Source organism: Pygocentrus nattereri, chromosome 13 (genome assembly GCF_015220715.1).
Source record: "Pygocentrus nattereri isolate fPygNat1 chromosome 13, fPygNat1.pri, whole genome shotgun sequence".
NCBI classification, from domain to species: domain Eukaryota; kingdom Metazoa; phylum Chordata; class Actinopteri; order Characiformes; family Serrasalmidae; genus Pygocentrus; species Pygocentrus nattereri.
This window is the reverse complement of record NC_051223.1, coordinates 23,786,972-23,805,655: the sequence shown is the minus strand read 5'-3', so window position 1 is coordinate 23,805,655 and position 18,684 is coordinate 23,786,972. Positions and strand designations below refer to the sequence as shown.

General features: G+C 37.9%; 2 protein-coding genes across 2 annotated transcripts; one reads left to right on the top strand and one right to left on the bottom strand.

Annotated features, from left to right (window-relative positions):
* Window positions 1-1,074: 1,074 nt before the first annotated feature.
* On the top strand, window positions 1,075-5,409 carry si:ch73-256g18.2 (small integral membrane protein 36). Its single transcript, XM_037544094.1, has 2 exons — window positions 1,075-1,742; window positions 4,638-5,409. The coding sequence occupies exon 1, from the start codon at window positions 1,306-1,308 to the stop codon at window positions 1,651-1,653; it is 348 nt and encodes a 115-aa protein (XP_037399991.1). The 5' UTR covers window positions 1,075-1,305; the 3' UTR covers window positions 1,654-1,742; window positions 4,638-5,409.
* A 3,877-nt stretch (window positions 5,410-9,286) lies between these two features.
* hlfb (HLF transcription factor, PAR bZIP family member b) lies at window positions 9,287-16,182 on the bottom strand. Its single transcript, XM_017724343.2, has 4 exons — window positions 15,901-16,182; window positions 15,092-15,436; window positions 13,107-13,321; window positions 9,287-11,417 (listed from the first exon to the last, which is right to left on the bottom strand). The coding sequence occupies exons 1-4, from the start codon at window positions 16,007-16,009 to the stop codon at window positions 11,202-11,204; spliced, it is 885 nt and encodes a 294-aa protein (XP_017579832.1). The 5' UTR covers window positions 16,010-16,182; the 3' UTR covers window positions 9,287-11,201.
* Window positions 16,183-18,684: the final 2,502 nt, after the last annotated feature.

The window sequence follows — 18,684 nt, the reverse complement described above, 5'->3', positions numbered from 1 at the left end:
TTTAGGTGGCTGAACATTTTCAGGTGAGGCATGGAATATGGTGTTGTTCGAAACTCAGCTTTCTACCGGATGAACCAGACAGATGTCACATATGGCACCATGGCCCACTTTCTGACATCCCTGTATAACCTAGAACATTTAATCTGGCACCTTGCACAGTGTGTGTCAAACTTACAAAAATGTGGGCATAGTAGTAAGGGTTTGCAAGTACGCACTCCAAATTAAGCTGTAATGGACTCAGATGGACTCTATATTTTAGCAAAAGAGAAACACTGTCAAGCAAATGCCACAAAATCCAGATTAAGGAAATAACTTTGGACTTTTGTCCACTAAATGCACCAGCTCCAAATACTATCAGTCTCATTAAAAGTTCCTTGCTGTAAAAATAATGATGTTATTAGTAATTAGCTGTAAATTCTGGAGTAACAGACTAGTGTAACTGACATTTTCAGATGCTGGAGCATACACTGTAGTTGTAAATATGTTTTTAGCAGTTTTTTTTAACAAAATAATCTCTAAACACACTGATTGTCAAGTGAAATGTACTTATATCCTGAAATACTGTTGTGTGTAATGCATATGTATAGACTAATCGAAGGGTTTAGTTGCAAAACAACTTATAGATCACCTTTGAAATGTTCTTTTTTCATGAAATAGGCCATTGGCAGTGGGCTTTTTACGCATACAAGAAATATCAGTACTATATAATGATTACCACCTTTATTAGAGAAATGAAAATGTATTATCATCAACTGTTAGTTGCAAAAACTCATTCAAATTTGGTAGAAATAAATATGCAACATTTTGGAATGAAACTCTTCATTTCAATTTGACCAAACTTTACCAAACTGGGCTTTCATGTTACATCATTGCTCATCAGTAATGACAAAACTAATAAGTCATTTATTACACAATAATCACCCAAATCCCAACGAGACATGTTCTTGGCAAAATGACAGGAACGAGACAGGGCGAAGGTTCGGTTTCATCCATCTTTACCTCTGCACCATAATTTGGCAAAATTCATCCTGCAATGTGCAGTTGGCAAAATTAAAATGGTAGCTTAAGTTATTAAACTGAGCAGCTTTTAATCATTGGCTACAGGAATTCAAGGTTGGAGGAGTAGCGGGAGGGATTAAAGTCTTTGAACTGCAAAGCTACATATCCACTCTGATCTGCGGCGAGGGCCCTGCTGTTGCTCTCTGGGATATCGCACTGATCGCTGCACAGCGGCACAGGAGCCAGGCGAGAGTCCATGGTGCCCACATTTCTCTCGGAGCGCGGCGTGAGGGATGAAGCTTCGCCATGGGTCTTATGGAGTTTTACCTGGAGATTGATCCGGTCACCCTAAATCTCATCATCCTCATCGCCAGCTACGTGATCCTGCTCCTGGTCTTCCTCATCTCCTGCATCCTCTACGATTGCCGTGGCAAGGACCCCTCCAAGGAATATGTATCAGAGCCTCCAGCCCCACAGCAGCAGTCTCCCATCCGGCTCGTGGTGATGCAGAATTCTCCAGCATCATCCCGCTACAATGAGCAGAACAACACAGCTGCCACCAACTATGTGCCACCCACCCCGACCTGCGTGAGAAGAGAAGCACGCTGGTATAAATGGCCAGCATATCAAATGGATAGGATAAACTGCTGCTGATATTGAATTTTCCATGTTTTTTTTCCTCCTTTTTTTACTTTCCACTATGGGCAATATTTTACCTAGATCCAAAATTTGGATGTAAGAAGGTAAGTCATGGTCACTTCAATGTCAAACCCTTGAATGAACCTTTAATGCAAATGACTTCTGATATATTGATCCAGTTCATTTGACCAGCTGCTTTGCACATGTAGAATGCAATTATATCAAAATATGTTTTGAGCGCATCCACCTTACAGCTTATGTTACAGTAGGTTCCTCCGAGACCTTTTGTGTTGACCTACAGTTTTAACTTCAATCGATTTACTTATTGCTGCCCTGATTGTTTTTCAAGGCAACATTAGAAAAAACATCTTTTACAAAATGACATGGGGTCTTGCGTTTGTTTTCCATTATAGTGGAAGACAGCATTTAGAGGCAGAGGGATTATCTCCAGCTGCATCATGTCTACATCACTGTTGCATCAGATCCCAGTACAGTGCTCATTAAACACAAAACCAACATGTCCTCATCAGCCTTTTTACGTGTGTTTTGTGTAGTCAACAATTTCTTTCATCATCCAGTTTCTTTGGCTCCTTTATGGTCATATTTTGGCATCAGATATATACAGTAATATCCAGTTGCATATTCAGTTTACTGCTCAAGTTCTAGTTACAATTTTTAAACACCATGCTTTATGAATTATACAGCTGATTTGAGATATGGCCCATAATTAAGCCTTCTTCCAAGATCCTATCCTGAAAGCTAATGTTGTCGTTAAAGTCTCATTTATTATGGCTTGTTTACTCATATGACTCAATCTATTGTATTACCGTTTAAGTGATGCAGTTCTGTAATGCTTTAAACTTCCTGCATGAATGATGTGTAATAAAACAAGCCGTCTCCTAACATCCCCTCCCTCTTCTCTGATGCAGCTTCAGTGAATGATTGAATGAACAAAGAAATGAATGAACATTCGGCACAATCATTATTTTTAAGGGACAAATAATCAGCTGATGCTGAATGCAATGCATAACAGCAAAACTTTTCCAGCATTTCAAGTAGCTAAATCTGATTCAATAATACCCCCTACCTCATGTCCATTTACATCTCTCTAGACTTGTTTCTGCCTGCTTGACAAGATTTTGAAATAGTAAATCTACTATGAAAATCACATGATTTAGCCTAAGTTAACATTTAGTTACTGGCTTATACATTGCAACAAAACATGATAGTAGCAGTGCAATAATTTTGATGCCTTTTGCATACAAGATATGCATATAACATCAGAACAAGCACACATTTGGCACTTTGTTAAAAAGAGAAGTAATTAAAATGCAAAGAATCAGAATCAAGATCAGACTATATATATTAAAAGGCTGGGGCCCAACTCTATGGCTCAGCTTTGGATGGTTGTCCATGTAATCACCAAATAATAAGCCTTAGTATGTAATAAGCTATTATTGGATTTGAAGGGGTAACATATTAGATATAATACAGGTAAATGGATGTAAGGGACTTCTGTTGCTTCTGTGTTATAGTTCATGTAATTTTTAGCGCTTTAAAAGCGATGCCAATGACTTGATCTATGCACAGCAAAGGACAACAAAATTGTAGTTCTGTGACAAGAATCATTATTTATTCTCATATTGCAGCTCCCACAACATAAGTTAGTCAGCAAACTTTGAATTTCTCTTCTGATAATATGCATAAAGGGCTTTTTTGGAATTTTACTTCCACCCAAACGGGTAACATTTTTCATTTATTGTGATTTGGTTCATCACGTGCATCCTTTTTTCTCCACTTGTTGAACTTTGAGATGTTTCTGAGTGTCAGTAAAAATTTGTAAGTACCACCAATAATAAAATAAAAAAAAACACAGTTTGAGATGAAAGAAGAAGCCAAGAAAGTATAATCAGAGAAACAATGTGAAGTGACTGCTATTGAGTTAGGTAAGAAAGTTCAGTAAAAAATGGAAGTTTGGAGCCAAAAATAATTGCACATAAACATGCTCATGTACACCATTGCTGTCTGAATAAAACTTCTTACGTGCAAAATAACCAAAATGGAGATTTTTTTTACTTTAAAATGTATGTTAATGCAAAGATTTTATTACAAATAATTCTAGACCACACTATTTGTTCATTTGTCCCAAAGTGTTTACACAGTGTAAATGGAAGCTTGTATTATATAAAAAAATGAAAAACAGTCAAAATTGAAATATGATGCTTTGTTCTGTCAGTGATTATATGTCCATTAAAAATTCCCTGTATTAAGACATAACATGAATTTTTATTTACAGTTCCATGAGCTGATCTATGTCACCCAAGATAGCAAGTGTGCCTTAAACATCATCACCACATTCTTAAACTTTCATAAATTTCAATGCGTACATTGTGTCATGTTGTCATAACCACACATCATTTGCATCACAACTCACACTCATTCTCTGTCCTGCAGCAAAACACTCCACTCCTGCCCCTCATCTTCCTCAGCAGTGCAGCCCATGGGTGTTATACGACTAATAGGCAGTACTAATTTTTGATAAATAAGCAGAGCAGGGCAGTATAGTTTTACACTGATATAAATTTGATTGTTAAAGTTAAACAAAAATAAATCATTAAAGTGTATGAATTTGACTGAAATGGTCTTTCAGATTTATCATCAGTAGGTGAAACGAAAGTGGAAGAATTCTTTTTTTTTGTTTCTTTTTTTGGAAATGCAATTGGGCAAGAAAAAAACCTTTTAAAACAGCATTAAAGAGCATTAACAAACTCATCACTCAAGACCTCTCCACTGCTGGAAGAAACTAGAGTTAGACATTTTGGAGCTCTATGTTAAAAGCTCTCAAGCTGTTTGTGATCGGTAGCAACAACAACATCAGTTATGTAACTCTGACACAGCTCTTCAAATCCCTTCACTGTGGACGTAAACTGACCAGGCAGTCAAATAACACATCGTACTTTCCAACACAATCTCAATTGCTCATCTTTTCTCTTTTCCAGGACACCATCCCATAATCCAGGTCACACAATAAGAATGACCATCAAAGAAATTGAATCAATGCTGCTTTTGGACTCAGAGATTGAGGCTGGCTCACAGCTTTGGTGGGATTGTGAGTTGAAATCGCAAGTGGCTGTCTACATTTGCCAATATGTCTTTAGATACATATCAGGACACTGTCTAAATATGTGCATATGCGTATGTACATATTGTTCATGGGTTATAAGATTAGGCGTGCTGTTTCTGTAAAATTTCAACCTAGTGTTGCATATTCCTGTGTACAGAATACTGTATTATATTTCTGAATTGGGGAATGAACAGCACAAACCATTGTTAAAGGAATTCTGCACTGCATCAACGCCATCATTCTCCTTCAGAAAAGGGTGAGTGTGTGAAATGTTCATAATCTGATACCAGTGGCCCGAACGCAAGCAAGTGTTAGAGGGTATTCAGAGTGACTGCTCTTCTCACTCTAACCTCTTATGTGCAGTGATGTTGGGAAACCGACTTGAGCACTTCTGGATGCCTCCAATTTATTGCTATTTGCTAATTACAATCATTAGCAGCCTCTATTTGGAATACTATAATGTACTGTAATAGGTACCTGCTTATAGACTGGGTAAATAAAGCTGAATTATATATAAAACATATTGAATTAAATATGATAAGTACAGGAATAAATAGATTAGGTAAAAATAGCTAAATAATCAAAATTACACAAGGAGCAAATGTAAGTTGAACTTGAAATGTCTGAATAAAAGCTGTTTCACATTATTTTTTGCTTGTTTGTTTGTTTTCTTTACACACAGAACACATGAGTACTGCAAGTACTAAATACATGACAAGGCTGCAGGAAACAAACTGGTGGGAAACTAAAGAACCAAAAGTTGCATTATGCTTGCAATTAGACCCAATTACAATACAGTCACTTACATTTTTCTTCATTTTGATGAAAAAATGTTTTCCCCTTGTACAACGTCCTTCTAAGTAGCAATAAATAAGGATATTAGCTACACACACACACACACATATATATATATATATATATATATATATATATATATATATATATATATATATATATATATATATATATATAAATTGTATTTGTATTATAACATGTTTTATTTAATTTTTTGTGGTGATCTAATGCACATATCATCTTTCACAGGTGCATGCTTGAAGTAAGTGCCTCTGGCCATGTGACCATTTATTTCATTCACATAGAATGTTTGTAAGAAATCAAGATCACCTATAAAGTAATATACAGTTTGGTTTCCAGCACAATAACACCTCAACAACTTTTTAGACGAAAAAAAAACTTTGGTCACAATCTGGCCACTGGGATTTCATGGGTTAATTTATTTGATTCAGTTGCCTATTTCATTTCCATGTGAATAACATGTACTAAAATATATTTGTATATTTACCTCAATAAATAGGGGTGAATATTGCCAAAGTAGGTAAAATGAAAGTTAATAAAAGTTAACTAAAGATAAAATTGTAATGATATTATTTGTTTGATGAGGAAATTATATAGCCATTTTAATTAAATAAACGCAATGCTTTTTTTCTTTTGATGCAGTTTCAGAGCTTGTCCATGAACAGTGAAGAACTCAAGCACATAACATTAACGCAGGGAAATTTCAAAAATCAGTATATAAAAAGAAAAAAGAAAGTAAAAAGTATTCAAAATAGTAAATTAACAACATTATTTTTTATAGTGAGTGAATGTAGTTATATTTTTCCTAGTATTTTGGGGCCATTTCAATTCAACCATTCATCATGAAATTCTGACGCTTTGACATGATGTGGATGACATATGCTGTGCCTAAATGAGAAAAATGTAGCACAAAAAGGTACATACAGTAAATAAAAAAGAAACAATGGCAAAGCTCAGTTATGCTTATCATACTGGCAAGACTTCACAAAACACCAATGCAAATAATAGCCTTGTCAACAGTGTCTCTGTTAATGAGGCCATTAATACAAGCCAGAGCCACAGCCTTTGTTGACCATTCAAGAGAGCTGGTGTGGAGTGTTGTGGCATGGAAAACGTCTGAAATGCAAATTGTCTCTTGTGCCACATGGTAAGCCTAAAGACCCACTTAAACAGTTCTGTACACAACATGAAAAGAAGATATTTTGTATGTAAGTTTCTAGACTTCCCAAGTACATCCATACAAAAGTCTAAAAGAAAAGAGACTATACCAATCCAATGTGTGGAATTAACATGGTTAGGTATGAGGTGTGCAGGTGCGTGGCTGAAGCGTAACAGGCTGAGAGAGATGACGAGGGGCACATGGAGTGACGGTGTGTGTGAGTGTGTGTGTGTATGTGTGTGTGTGGGTGAGTGAGTGAGAGCAGGCCTGAGGCTGCACTACTGCTGCTCTCTCCCTCAGTGGCTCCGCAGCCGGGCTGGGAGCAGCCTGGGATTAACAGCAGATCCCAATCTGCTCCCTCTGCATTTACAAATGGCTTTATATAACCCCAAGTCTATTTGATAAATGCCACAGAAATCCCTGCAGGAAGTCATCTGCGCCTGTGTGTGGGGTAAGAGGTCGCCCAAGCCACACCCAGAGGAAGGCTACGCAGATAAACATGCATGATGGCCCCTCCAAACACATGTCACTACAGCACACAGCGAACACTGTGCTACTACCGTCAGCATAGACAGGGATTTAGAGAGAAAGAGTGAGAGACAGAGGGGGAAGGGAGGAAAAGATGAGAGAGTAGAAAGAATGCAAGTGAGGATATTATGGACACTGTATGAATAGACTGGAAATGGAGGTTAAAACCTCAATGCCACAGAATCATATGTAGGAAAAACTTTGATTAATGACTAGCACTGAGTATTTTTGCCCTCAATCAACACTATTATACATGTGGAAGAACAGGATGGGTGCATGAGATTTTCATAGAAAGAGCTAAAAACCATCATCAGAGATTCTGAATTTTAGGTATTTGTGAAGCAGAACATTTCTCAGGAGAACAAATTCATTGCAAATATAAAACAAAGTTCTGGTGTATGTTGATACATGTGCTGCTGTAGTTCATTGTACTATATGAAACATTTTTCACAGTAAAAATAATCAGTGATAGGTTACTTATTATGCTATATATTATTGTTTCATCCAGTTTTGTGTAAATGTTTTGGCACTGCTACTAGGTATTAGTATTAGGCATTAAATTAGGTATTAGTGAAAATAAGTTCACATGTCTTCTACAACAGAGAACATTACATGTAACCTGTGCCTTACATTTCCAATATGTTAACCTTAGCAAATACATATGAATTGTGCACTAAAATTTGGAAAAAAAATGAAAATGTTTCTTATTTTCATTTCAAAAATATACAGCATGTCATTTGACCTGGGGTATTCAAACATTTGCATGTGACTTTATTTACATATAATATTAATCATCATCATAATGTCTTTTTAACACATCTAATGTACACTAAATACATTTTCTTCTAAGATACCTCCCAATTAGTGGCTACTGACCCAAAGTCTCACTTTACTTTCCATTTAGATTGAAAAACATGCATTCACATCCAGATCAAGGACACTAAAGATTTGGATGCATGTTGCTGGTGGTGATGATGACGATGGTGATGACAGTGATGATGACGACGATGATGATGATGGTGCTGTTGTTGCTGCTGATGAAGTGGCTGAAGAGGACAGAAAAGGGAAGGAGGGAGGGCTGATAAGTAGAGGCTGATGATGATCCAGTGACGACACAGATAGATGACGTTTTAATTCTCCCTGATATGTGATCAGAATAAAGTTCAATGTTGTAGAAAGGATGCTCTCTAGTGGTAAACTAAAGGCACAAACACCAGGAATTTTTAGTAACAGGAAGGTTGTGCAGATGCAGTCTCAATTCAGTTTACCTCACTCTTACAATATTTCAACTTTTTAAACTTCCAAGGCACATTTAATAGTTTATGGACTTAGCTACAGATTAACAAATTTAAGATATACAGTACTGTGCAAATGTCAGAAACTGTCAGTTAAACGGTCATTAATGAAAAGTTATTCATTGCAGGTTCAAGACAAAAACAGATATTTAATAGATGATTACACAGTAGCCTTAATAGCTAAACATCATACTTTTTTCAGTGTTTAGAGTGCCCACCCTTTGCATTTTTTGGGAAACTTGATTTCAGTTTTTCAAAGCCATTTGCAGGGATATTTTCGATGCCTTCAAAGTTCAGTCTTGGAAGCTGGTTGCTTTTCTGTTTCTCACAATCCAAGTGATCCCAGACACATTCAGTGATGTTGAGGTTGGGGGCGGTCAGTCCATTGTACTGAGAGCACCAGCAGTTGTATATATATATATATATATATATATATATATATATATATATATATAAACTCATATATAAATGAGTTGTATTTCTATTTACATTTGGATGTTTTGAAATTTTCTATTTACGCTTTTCTTTGACGTGTTTGAGCTAAAAAATGTTTAGCCTAAATCATATCTAATAATCACAACATTACGAGTTATGTCATGGTGTTCATATCTATCTATGAAATCTTTGAAAAACATTTCACAGTTATCAAGATAATATCAAGGCTCTTGACTGCTGGATAGTTCTTCTAATTGAATTCTTGCAACATAACAAAAGCATGACCAGAAATCATTTCAAACAATTTATTTTGGTCATGAGAAAAAAAAAGCAAGGAAAAAAATCAACACATACATCAAAATGTACTTTTAAAAAGCCAATAAATGATCTAAAATGTCTATCAAAATGAAACATGCTGAAATTTAGAAAAGAATAAGTGCTGTGTGTCACATATCAAATCTTCACGGTCAACGCTCACTACTTTTACCACGTATGGCAAATACAATAATACCACCTCTCAGAGGAACTAAAACAGCAAGAAACAGGGCAGACCGGACTTAATCTACCAATAGCACTGACAGAAAGGAGGAAACAGAAACATATTTATCCTTCTGGCTTTCAGAGGGAATGACAACACATGGAGGTTCAATAAAGAATGTGTTATAAGAATCTCTTCAGTTGAATGTGTTATAAGAATCTCTTAGATTAAAAATGTATAATGCCCATGCAGAATTCCAGCAAGCTAGAGCATTACACTTGAGATTTTTAAACATTTTTTTTCCATGTAGTCAAACACTTTTTAAAACATGTCTTCAGAAATTTATAGGAAAATACTGTACAAAACAATAATAGCTTTGTAAAAACATCTACCTTAATATAACAATATATTACATATATGTATATATACATATATATCTCTTTTGGTCTGGAATAAAGAGTGATAGACTTATTCAGAAACAGAAAATACATCCTAACATGTACATTCATCTCACATTGCGTCAAAAAGGCAAACACTGAGTAATTTCTTTGATCAAGTTTTTCCAAAGTATTGCCATTGTGTGGAAAATGGCCAGTGTTAAAAAACGAATTGATCAACAAAATATTCCAAATAATAATTCTGCAACAATAGCACATGTCCTGTACATGTTCAACACAGAATCCAATGAAATTATTGCCACAGGTTTGGTGTAGTAATCCAGTTTGACGTATCAGTGGGGTAAAAAAGACTATATATGTATTTTTGGAAGAGCAAAGCTCTATACACTGATTAGACTATTACAGGAATAATAAGAAAGTCAGCCAGCAAATAAATACCAGGACAAAACATTCAGATTAAAGATCAAAATAAGGTCTACGCAATTGAAAAGCATTGTGTCTTCTGATGTATGATAGTCAAAAGTCATCAAAAACAAATCAAACAATTTTTCCTAACACTGACATAAAAATTCCTGAAGTCAATGTTATCCAGTAGAGCTATAAACAGGAAAGTGACCAAAGACAGTCTGACAGTGAAACTTGTGCACCATACAATGGCAACTAGAATCAGAAATTTAGGTAAAAAGTTATGCTTTGGCTATTATTTTGTGTTTCTTAAAAAACAAACAAACAAACAAAGCAAAAACACTTTATGCCATGTCATATATTAAGCTTGCTTCATTCTATTCTCTTCCTGTGAGAAAAACAGGCCTTTGTAGGTAGAATTAAAACTAGCCTACAGCCTAAACACCGTAGCTGTGCTTAAGTACCGCATATACCATGCCACACATAATGTTTGAGAGCGGATTCATTTGGACATATTGAGGTTGCAGCACATTTTCACTTTCATCATAAAACCTGTAACAATGTAGCAGTTAAGACAAACAATACAAGGCATTTTATTTTATACAAAGGTAGAATGAAATGCTACAACATGTTTAAAGTCATATGTACAATAATAAGAAATAAACTTTCCTGGTAGCATCCAACGACTATGACGGACTTTAAGAAAAACAAAACAAAACAAACAAACAAACAAAAAAAAACCAGACTGGCAAAGAAAATGGAAATATGGAATATCCACATGTCTATGCACTAAACGTACTCTGCCTTCTAAAGTGCCAAGAACAGACTGAGGTGAAGGTTGGCTGGAGCAGACACTGACTGGACCTTATCGGATTGCATTGTCCTTCAGACTGTGTGAGCCTGACAGCTTAGAGAGGCCATGGACTCACAGGGGGCCATGCTGAGCTTCATACTTTGCTAGAATATTTTTACAGCGCCCCAGCTCTTTCCGCAGGTCAGCCACTTCCTGTCGGAGAGCCGAGTTCTCCTTCTCCAGGAAGCCGGCCCTGATGGCAATCTGGTTCTCCTTCAGGCGCCGGGCGTCTCGTGACCTCTTGGCAGCCATGTTGTTCTTTCTACGCCGTGCCCAGTACTTTTCATCCTGTTCAAAATATGCAGAGAAAAAGAGGACGGTGAAACGTGCCCAGTTATGTTCTGCTACACCTTCTTTATCTTTCACTGTCATACCTATAAGAACTCACACCCCAGTGGAACATTTAATGGTGCATTTGTGGATTTTTCTAAGATCTAGAAGTGCAGTGACTTGGATACGTACTACTATATAAAGAGGAAAAGGTGGTCGACACAGTTACTGAGAAATTTTATCAAAAGTATGAAATCAATTTTCAATCAGTATCTCATTTGTGTTTGTAAGTAGAAGAGCAGAACTTTTATAGCAAGCAAGATTTGATAAAAAGTCATTGCTGTGCCATGTTTTGTGGAAATAAAAAAAAAAACCACATTTTACATTTTGTAATTTAACATGTATTTATTAACAGCATTGCAAAATAAAACTAACAACTTTAAACTTTTAAAGGGTTAGAGGTGACGTTGCCCTGAACACTGGAAGCCAAATCTTTCATTAGTTTTAAGCTCCATGTTCTTTATTCATACTAGTAAACTCAGAATGCAAAGCCAATAAGCAAGAGTTTTTAGGTAAGTTTGTACTAGAAAATATAAAAAGTATGTTAATTTTCACAGCTTGGCTTTAATGAAATAATGTGTGCTTAAGAAATGTATATTTTAGAACAATCACATATGCAACATACACTTTCTGCCACAGTCTATCTGTAATACTCAGAGTAATACCCACTGACATAGACACATTCATACATTTAAAATAGGCGTGTTGCACTGTCATTCATGCATCCTACCAAAGTAAAACATCTTATATTGTTAATGCATATACGCATATACTTATCACATTTTTTCAAACTATCTTGCCTATATAATTTAATGCAATTGTATGTTTTTATCATTTAACTTGATCATCAAATATTTTGTATTATAGCTTCTCTTACTATCTCTGTGTCTTTTTTGTCACTCCTGTACACACTATTTGCAAGTTGTTTTGGTTAAGTATATAAATAATACAAATTTAAATAAATAATTACAATGACCACTGTGATGGACTGGCGACCTGTCCAGGGTGTATCCTGCCCTTCGCCCGAAGACTGCTGGGACAGGCTCCAGCACCCCCCCGCGACCCTGATGGAGAAGCGGCTTAGAAAATGGATGGATGGATGGATGGATGGATGGATGGATGGATGGATAATTACTATGACGCAAATAAATAATTAATTAAAGTACACCTAAAGTGGTTGTCTCCAAAACAAATAGCACTGAGCTACTGTCAACTGGCTCTTTGAGTCGGAGTTTTTAATGAGACAGTGGGTATTAGAGAATTATCCATCCGTGTGGCGACAGGTTTTCTCATGGAGGCATGGCTGTGAAATCAGCTTTGAGCAATTTATTACTCTGCAAATCCTTGCATAGATCCACTTTTATTTGAACAAATTAAAAAGGCAAATCCTTTAATCCCAACCCCAGCAGAACTAGTGAGATACCAGGAAAAGTAGGATCACATGGGCCTGGCTGCCCAAGGATGAATGAATGGACGACTGGGCTTAAGCCTCTTAGTCACAACCTGCAGCATCTCTGGCCAGTGGCAAAAGATGCAAATGGTCAGACACGAATGGCATGAGAACAGGTGGGATGAACGCTCTCTATAACACATACACTAACCCCAACATAAACACACAGAATAACTGAGTCCCTAGCTGCATGTTACCTTCAGGTCCTCAGGAGTGAAGACCTTGCGTGCTTTCTTGATCATGGGTTGTGGTTTAAGCTCTTCTTCTGAAAACTTGTGCTTGCGCGGGTCGAAGGCCTCCTGCCCGGGCACACTGGACAAGGCCAGATCTGACGGGTCGGGTTCATAACCCACTGGTACTTGGATGGACTCAGGGTCGATTGGACTGGGGGTGTTGCGTGATGGAGGCAGTACTACACAGAAAGGAAACATAGATCATAATTAGGAAAAGTTCAGGTCTACGTCACTAGTAACTAAAACGTCTTTACGATTTAACACACTGGTCTTGAGGTGTAGTATCCACACAAATCCACTAAGTGGCGCTCAAGTCATTGATACCACTAGAACTCCTAGAGTAGACTAGAAGAGACGAAGCGAAGATTTCAGCAAAATCTAAATACTAACTGTAAGACATGGTCATCTACAAAAAGGAAGAAACCTGTGTTTCTTATGTTACACCTTTATTAAGGTTATATATTTTATATTTCTGAGGACATTTTCAGCGAAATTTCCCGACATTTCACACTTTCTACTGAAATTGTTGAAACGAGAATGACTAGATATAGCCAGCATGATGGTCCTCCAACCTGCTGCACCGGATTTCTTAATGGTCTTTTTAATGAATCGTGGCCACGTATAGACTATTACTACGACAGACGATATCAGCGAAACACGCCTATCTGCCGTTTTATATTACAAGGGAAAAACATGTTTTTTTCTGTTTTCGTAGCAGACATGGTTAAACTATTCGCGTTTTGTACGGCCTCTGCTAAATTAAACTGCAAAATCTCATAGAGGCAAAGCTGCACATAAGCCGAAGAGTAGCGTTTCTTTCACGCCCGTTTTCCGACAAGTCCCACCTCCTTCTGTAAGCCGCCTCCTGCGCTAGGATTAGCGAATAGTTCACTTGTGTAAGGAAGAGTCCATCAACCAATCCGAACGCAGGAGGCGGGACTCTACTGGCCAATCCGCACGAAGGAGGCAGGTTTTTGCGGAAAAGGTGTGCAAAAAATAACGCCGTACACCTCGTTGGCTAAACGTGACAAGTGAACAGGCTGCTTTGACTGGGCTGCAGATTCAATAGACAGACAGCACCACGGGATCAGTGGTTTATATCTGAAACCGTGCGAAATCTGGAAGGTATTTCTGAATGGGGATGCACATATAAAGTGATTAAATTGTAATGATATTACAGAGTACACTGATAGCTGTCACATGTAAAGTATGGAGGCCCATCACGTTTACATACATGCTGACTTGACACAGCACACTCTCCATATAAAGTCATATATACACTATGATCACTGGAATTGCATTTTGTCACTGCATTTGTGTAATTAACCATTTCAAAAATGAATCATAGTTTCCAGTGTTTTCCCAAAAATCTTTATTTTTCTGGAGAAGGACAAACTCTAAATAGACCACGCAATCCTGCAGTATTATTCTCAAAGAGAGCACATTTCTGAAGTTAAACGACAGCAGCAACCTCTATTTTGTGTGCAGTGCTTTGGTGGTAATACATTTTTCCCTTCACTTTTCCATTACATTAATTATTCTTCATCAAACGGTCTTGCACAGAAGGCTTTGTTTTGCGTCCAAAAGCAGCACTCAAGTTCACTGTTTTCAATGCAGAGAAGCCTATTGCATCTGGATGACACAAGTTTTAGCTACTAACCAGATTGGCACACATCAGCTGAAGAACTCATTAAAGTTTGCTAACAGCGATTTCTTGTTCAGACTTGTGACCGATGGAACATTTCTATTTACAAGCCTAAATGACGGTTGGATTAATCAGAAGTTGCCCTATTGCAGTAGACACATTCAAAACGAAAATGCTATTATGTTCCTTCTGATATACAAACAATATGTTATGACTTAACGATTCTTGCACTGTGAAGGGGTTTTCTCCACTTTCAAGCAGACAGGGCCTAGAAACTGATTCTGTCTACAGTTAGTCATTTTACCTTGTCTGCCAGGGGTCTGCAGGCAGGTCTGAGGGATCATGCCTGTGTGGATGGAGGTGGTGGCTCTGTTGCTGAGGTCCATGACTGAGACTGAGGCCTGTTGCAAGCAAGGCTGCTGTGGCTGCTGCTGCTGCTGCTGATGATGGTGGCTTTGGCCATGCTGCGTTGGACTGGAAGGGATGCCATTTTCAGAGAGGAATTCTTCAAGGTTCATGTACTCGAACTGGAAATTATCCCCATCATAAGGCAACGTTTTATCCCAAAGTGTTGGGCCCAGGAAAGCAGACTGTGGCACACTGTGGTCTTCCTCCAACTTTTTCTCCTTCTCTCTTTGCTTGCCAAAAACTGGAAAGTAAATAAAGCAAAGTTTTGACCGTTTTCGCTATGAGCAAGCCATTAAATAAAAGCTTAAAATTCATTTTCTTTGTGAAAGCTTTTTTAAGCACTTAGGATGGTTAAATCTGTGATAAAAAAAAGTCAAACATTGCTATGACATGATTAGTTTGTGCGACAGCAGATCGCTTTCTGTTTTCTAAGAGTTAACTGATGATAATTCTGGGTGGACTCGGCCAGTCATATAAAACACAAAGTCCACTTTGCCTCTGGACTGGAGATAAAACAATTCCACACAGCTAAGGTCTATATTAAAAGGAATGAGTACAAGCATGGAACAATTCCCATTCTATGGCTTCACTCATATAAACATGTCAAATGAATCGATGGTGTTTTTTAAAGGCTGTGAGAGGCAGCTGTCCGCCTGCCATGCTGAGCTATGCTGTTATTCCTGAGTTAATGAAGACTTTGCTCACCGTCGTCGTGGTGCAGCGGTAGTTTCACTGGGTTTTCCAGAAGCGACTTCAGCACGCCGTGAGTTTGAGGAGGTAGAAAAGTTGGGTTCATGGTGAGCTGTCTGGACATCTCTCGGTCGTAAGCAAATAAAAGGGAGCGAGCGTGTTAGTCGAGTCCGCTGCCGAATAACAAACACACGATAAGCTGCTGTGGAGCCGCTGGCCGCTGAGACCTGCGCTGACAGCGTGCGTGTGTGAGTGAGTGAGTGAGGGAGTGAGTCTGCCGACTGGACTGAAATGATCAATTCCATGTGAGAAGGCTGAGGCTCGTGACGTCAAACCTCCAGAGGCAGGACCGGCTGGACCGACTTCCGACAAGACTGACAAAGCGAGAGCAAATGTGACTGGAGCCCATAGACTCGATACGATTAGGGGAATGTAGCTGAGACTAAACTAGAGCTGGATGTTAAACAGAGTAATGAGCCGGAACTGCCGTTGACAGTTAACATCAGGGGGGAAAGGGGGAATGGAGGGATTTAAATAAAAAGAGGCAGAAGGAACACAGGGAGGTAAAAGGGAGGTAAAGTGTTCTCTAAAGTGAAGTTAAAGAGAGGGAGCGATACATTAAAAGGAGGTAGAGGGATGTAAAGTTAAAGAGAGGGAGCGAAGAACTAAAAGGAAGTAGACGGATGTAAAGTAAACTTAAAGAGAGGGAACGATAAACTAAAAGGAGGAAGAGGGATGTGAAATTACAGGGAGGGAGTGACAACTAAAAGTAAGTAAAGGGATGTAAAGAAGTTAAAGAGAGGGAGCTATAAACTAAAAGGAGGTAGAGGGATGTAAAGAAGTTAAAGAGAGGGAACGATAAACTAAAAACAGAGGGAAGGCTGTAAAGATGAGAGGGAGCGGGTGGTAGAGGGACATAAAGAGTGAAGTTAAAGAGAGAGAGCGATGAACTGGAAGGAGGCAGAGGGATGTAAAGTGAAGTTAAAGAGAGTGAGTGATAAACTAAAAGGAGAGAGATGGATGTAAAGTGAAGTTAAAGAGAGTGAGTGATGAACTAAAAGGAGAGAGATGGATGTAAAGTGAAGTTAAAGAGAGTGAGTGATGAACTAAAAGGAGAGAGATGGATGTAAAGTGAAGTTAAAGAGGGTGAGCAATAAACTAAAAGGAGGTAGAGGGATGTAAAGTGAAGTTAAAGAGAGTGAGCAATAAACTAAAAGGAGGTAGAGGGATGTAAAGTGAAGTTAAAGAGAGTGAGCGATAAACTAAAAGGAGGTAGAGGGATATGAAGTGAAGTTAAAGAGAGTGGGCGATAAACTACAAGGAGGTAGAGGGATGTAAAGTGAAGTTAAAAAGAGGGAGCTATGAACTAAAAAGAGGTAGAGGGATGTAAAGTGAAGTTAAAGAGAGTGAGTGATGAACTGAGAGGAGGTAGAGGGATGTAAAGTGAAGTTAAAGAGAAGGAGCTATGAACGAAAAACAGGTAGAGGGATGTAAAGTGAAATTAAAGAGAGTGAGCGATGAATTAAAAGGAGGTAGAGGGATGTAAAGTGAACTTAAACAGAGTGAGCGATGAACTAAAAGGGGGTAGAAGGATGTAAAGTGAAGTTAAAGAGAATGAGTGATGAACTGAAAGGAGGTAGAAGGATGTGAAGTGAAGTCAAAGAGAGTGAACAATTAACTAAAAGCAGGTAGAGGGGTGTAAAGTGAAGTTAAAGAGGGAGCAATCAATTAAAAAGAGGCAGAGGAATGTGAAGTTAAAGAGAGTGAGAGATACACTAAAAGGAGGTAGATGATGGAAAGTGAAGTTAAAAACAGTGAGCGATGAACTAAAAGGAAGTAGATGGATGTACAGTGAAGTTAAAAAGAGGGAGCAATAAACTAAAAGGAGGTAGAGGGATGCGAAGTGAAGTTAAAGACACTGAGCGATAAACTAAAAGAAGGTAGAGGGGTGTAAAATGAAGTTAAAGAGAGGGAGCGATGAACTAAAAGGAGGTACAGGGATGTAAAGTTAAAGAGAGAGAGCTATGAACTTAAAAGAGGTAGAGGGATGTAAAGTGAAATTAAAGAGAGTGAGCGACAAACTAAAAGGAGGCAGAAGGATGTGAAGTGAAGTTAAAGAGAGGGAATGGTGAACTAAAAGGAGGTAGAGGGATGTAAAGAGAAGTTAAAGAGTGAGTGATAAACTGAAAGGAGGTAGAGGGATGTAAAGTGAAGTTAAAGAGTGAGTGATAAACTGAAAGGAGGTAGAGGGATGTAAAGTGAAGTTAAAGAGAGTGAGTGATAAACTGAAAGGAGGTAGAGGGATGTAAAGTGAAGTTAAAGAGAGTGAGTGATAAACTGAAAGGAGGTAGAGGGATGTAAAGAGAAGTTAAAGAGAGTGAGTGATAAAGTAAAAGGAGGTAGAGGGATGTAAAGTGAAGTTAAAGAGTGAGTGATAAACTGAAAGAAGGTAGAGGGATGTAAAGTAAAGTTAAAGAGAGTGAGTGATAAACTGAAAGGAGGTAGAGGGATGTAAAGTGAAGTTAAAGAGAGAGAGTGATAAACTGAAAGGAGGTAGAGGGATGTAAAGTGAAGTTAAAGAGAGTGAGTGATAAACTGAAAGGAGGTAGAGGGATGTAAAGTGAAGTTAAAGAGAGTGAGTGATAAACTGAAAGAAGGTAGAGGGATGTAAAGTGAAGTTAAAGAGTGAGTGATAAACTGAAAGGAGGTAGAGGGATGTAAAGTGAAGTTAAAGAGTGAGTGATAAACTGAAAGGAGGTAGAGGGATGTAAAGTGAAGTTAAAGAGTGAGTGATAAACT

What these genes read in the sequence shown, in the direction of transcription:
- si:ch73-256g18.2 (XM_037544094.1), top strand. Translation starts at nt 1,306, where the DNA reads ATGGGTCTTATGGAGTTTTACCTGGAGATTGATCCGGTCACCCTAAAT.
- hlfb (XM_017724343.2), bottom strand. Translation starts at nt 16,009, where the DNA reads ATGTCCAGACAGCTCACCATGAACCCAACTTTTCTACCTCCTCAAACT. An exon ending in GCAGACCCCTGGCAGACAAG is followed by an intron (nt 13,322 to 15,091) that starts GTAAAATGACTA and finishes CTTTCTGTGTAG; the next exon opens with TACTGCCTCCATCACGCAAC. An exon ending in TCACTCCTGAGGACCTGAAG is followed by an intron (nt 11,418 to 13,106) that starts GTAACATGCAGC and finishes TATTTTGAACAG; the next exon opens with GATGAAAAGTACTGGGCACG.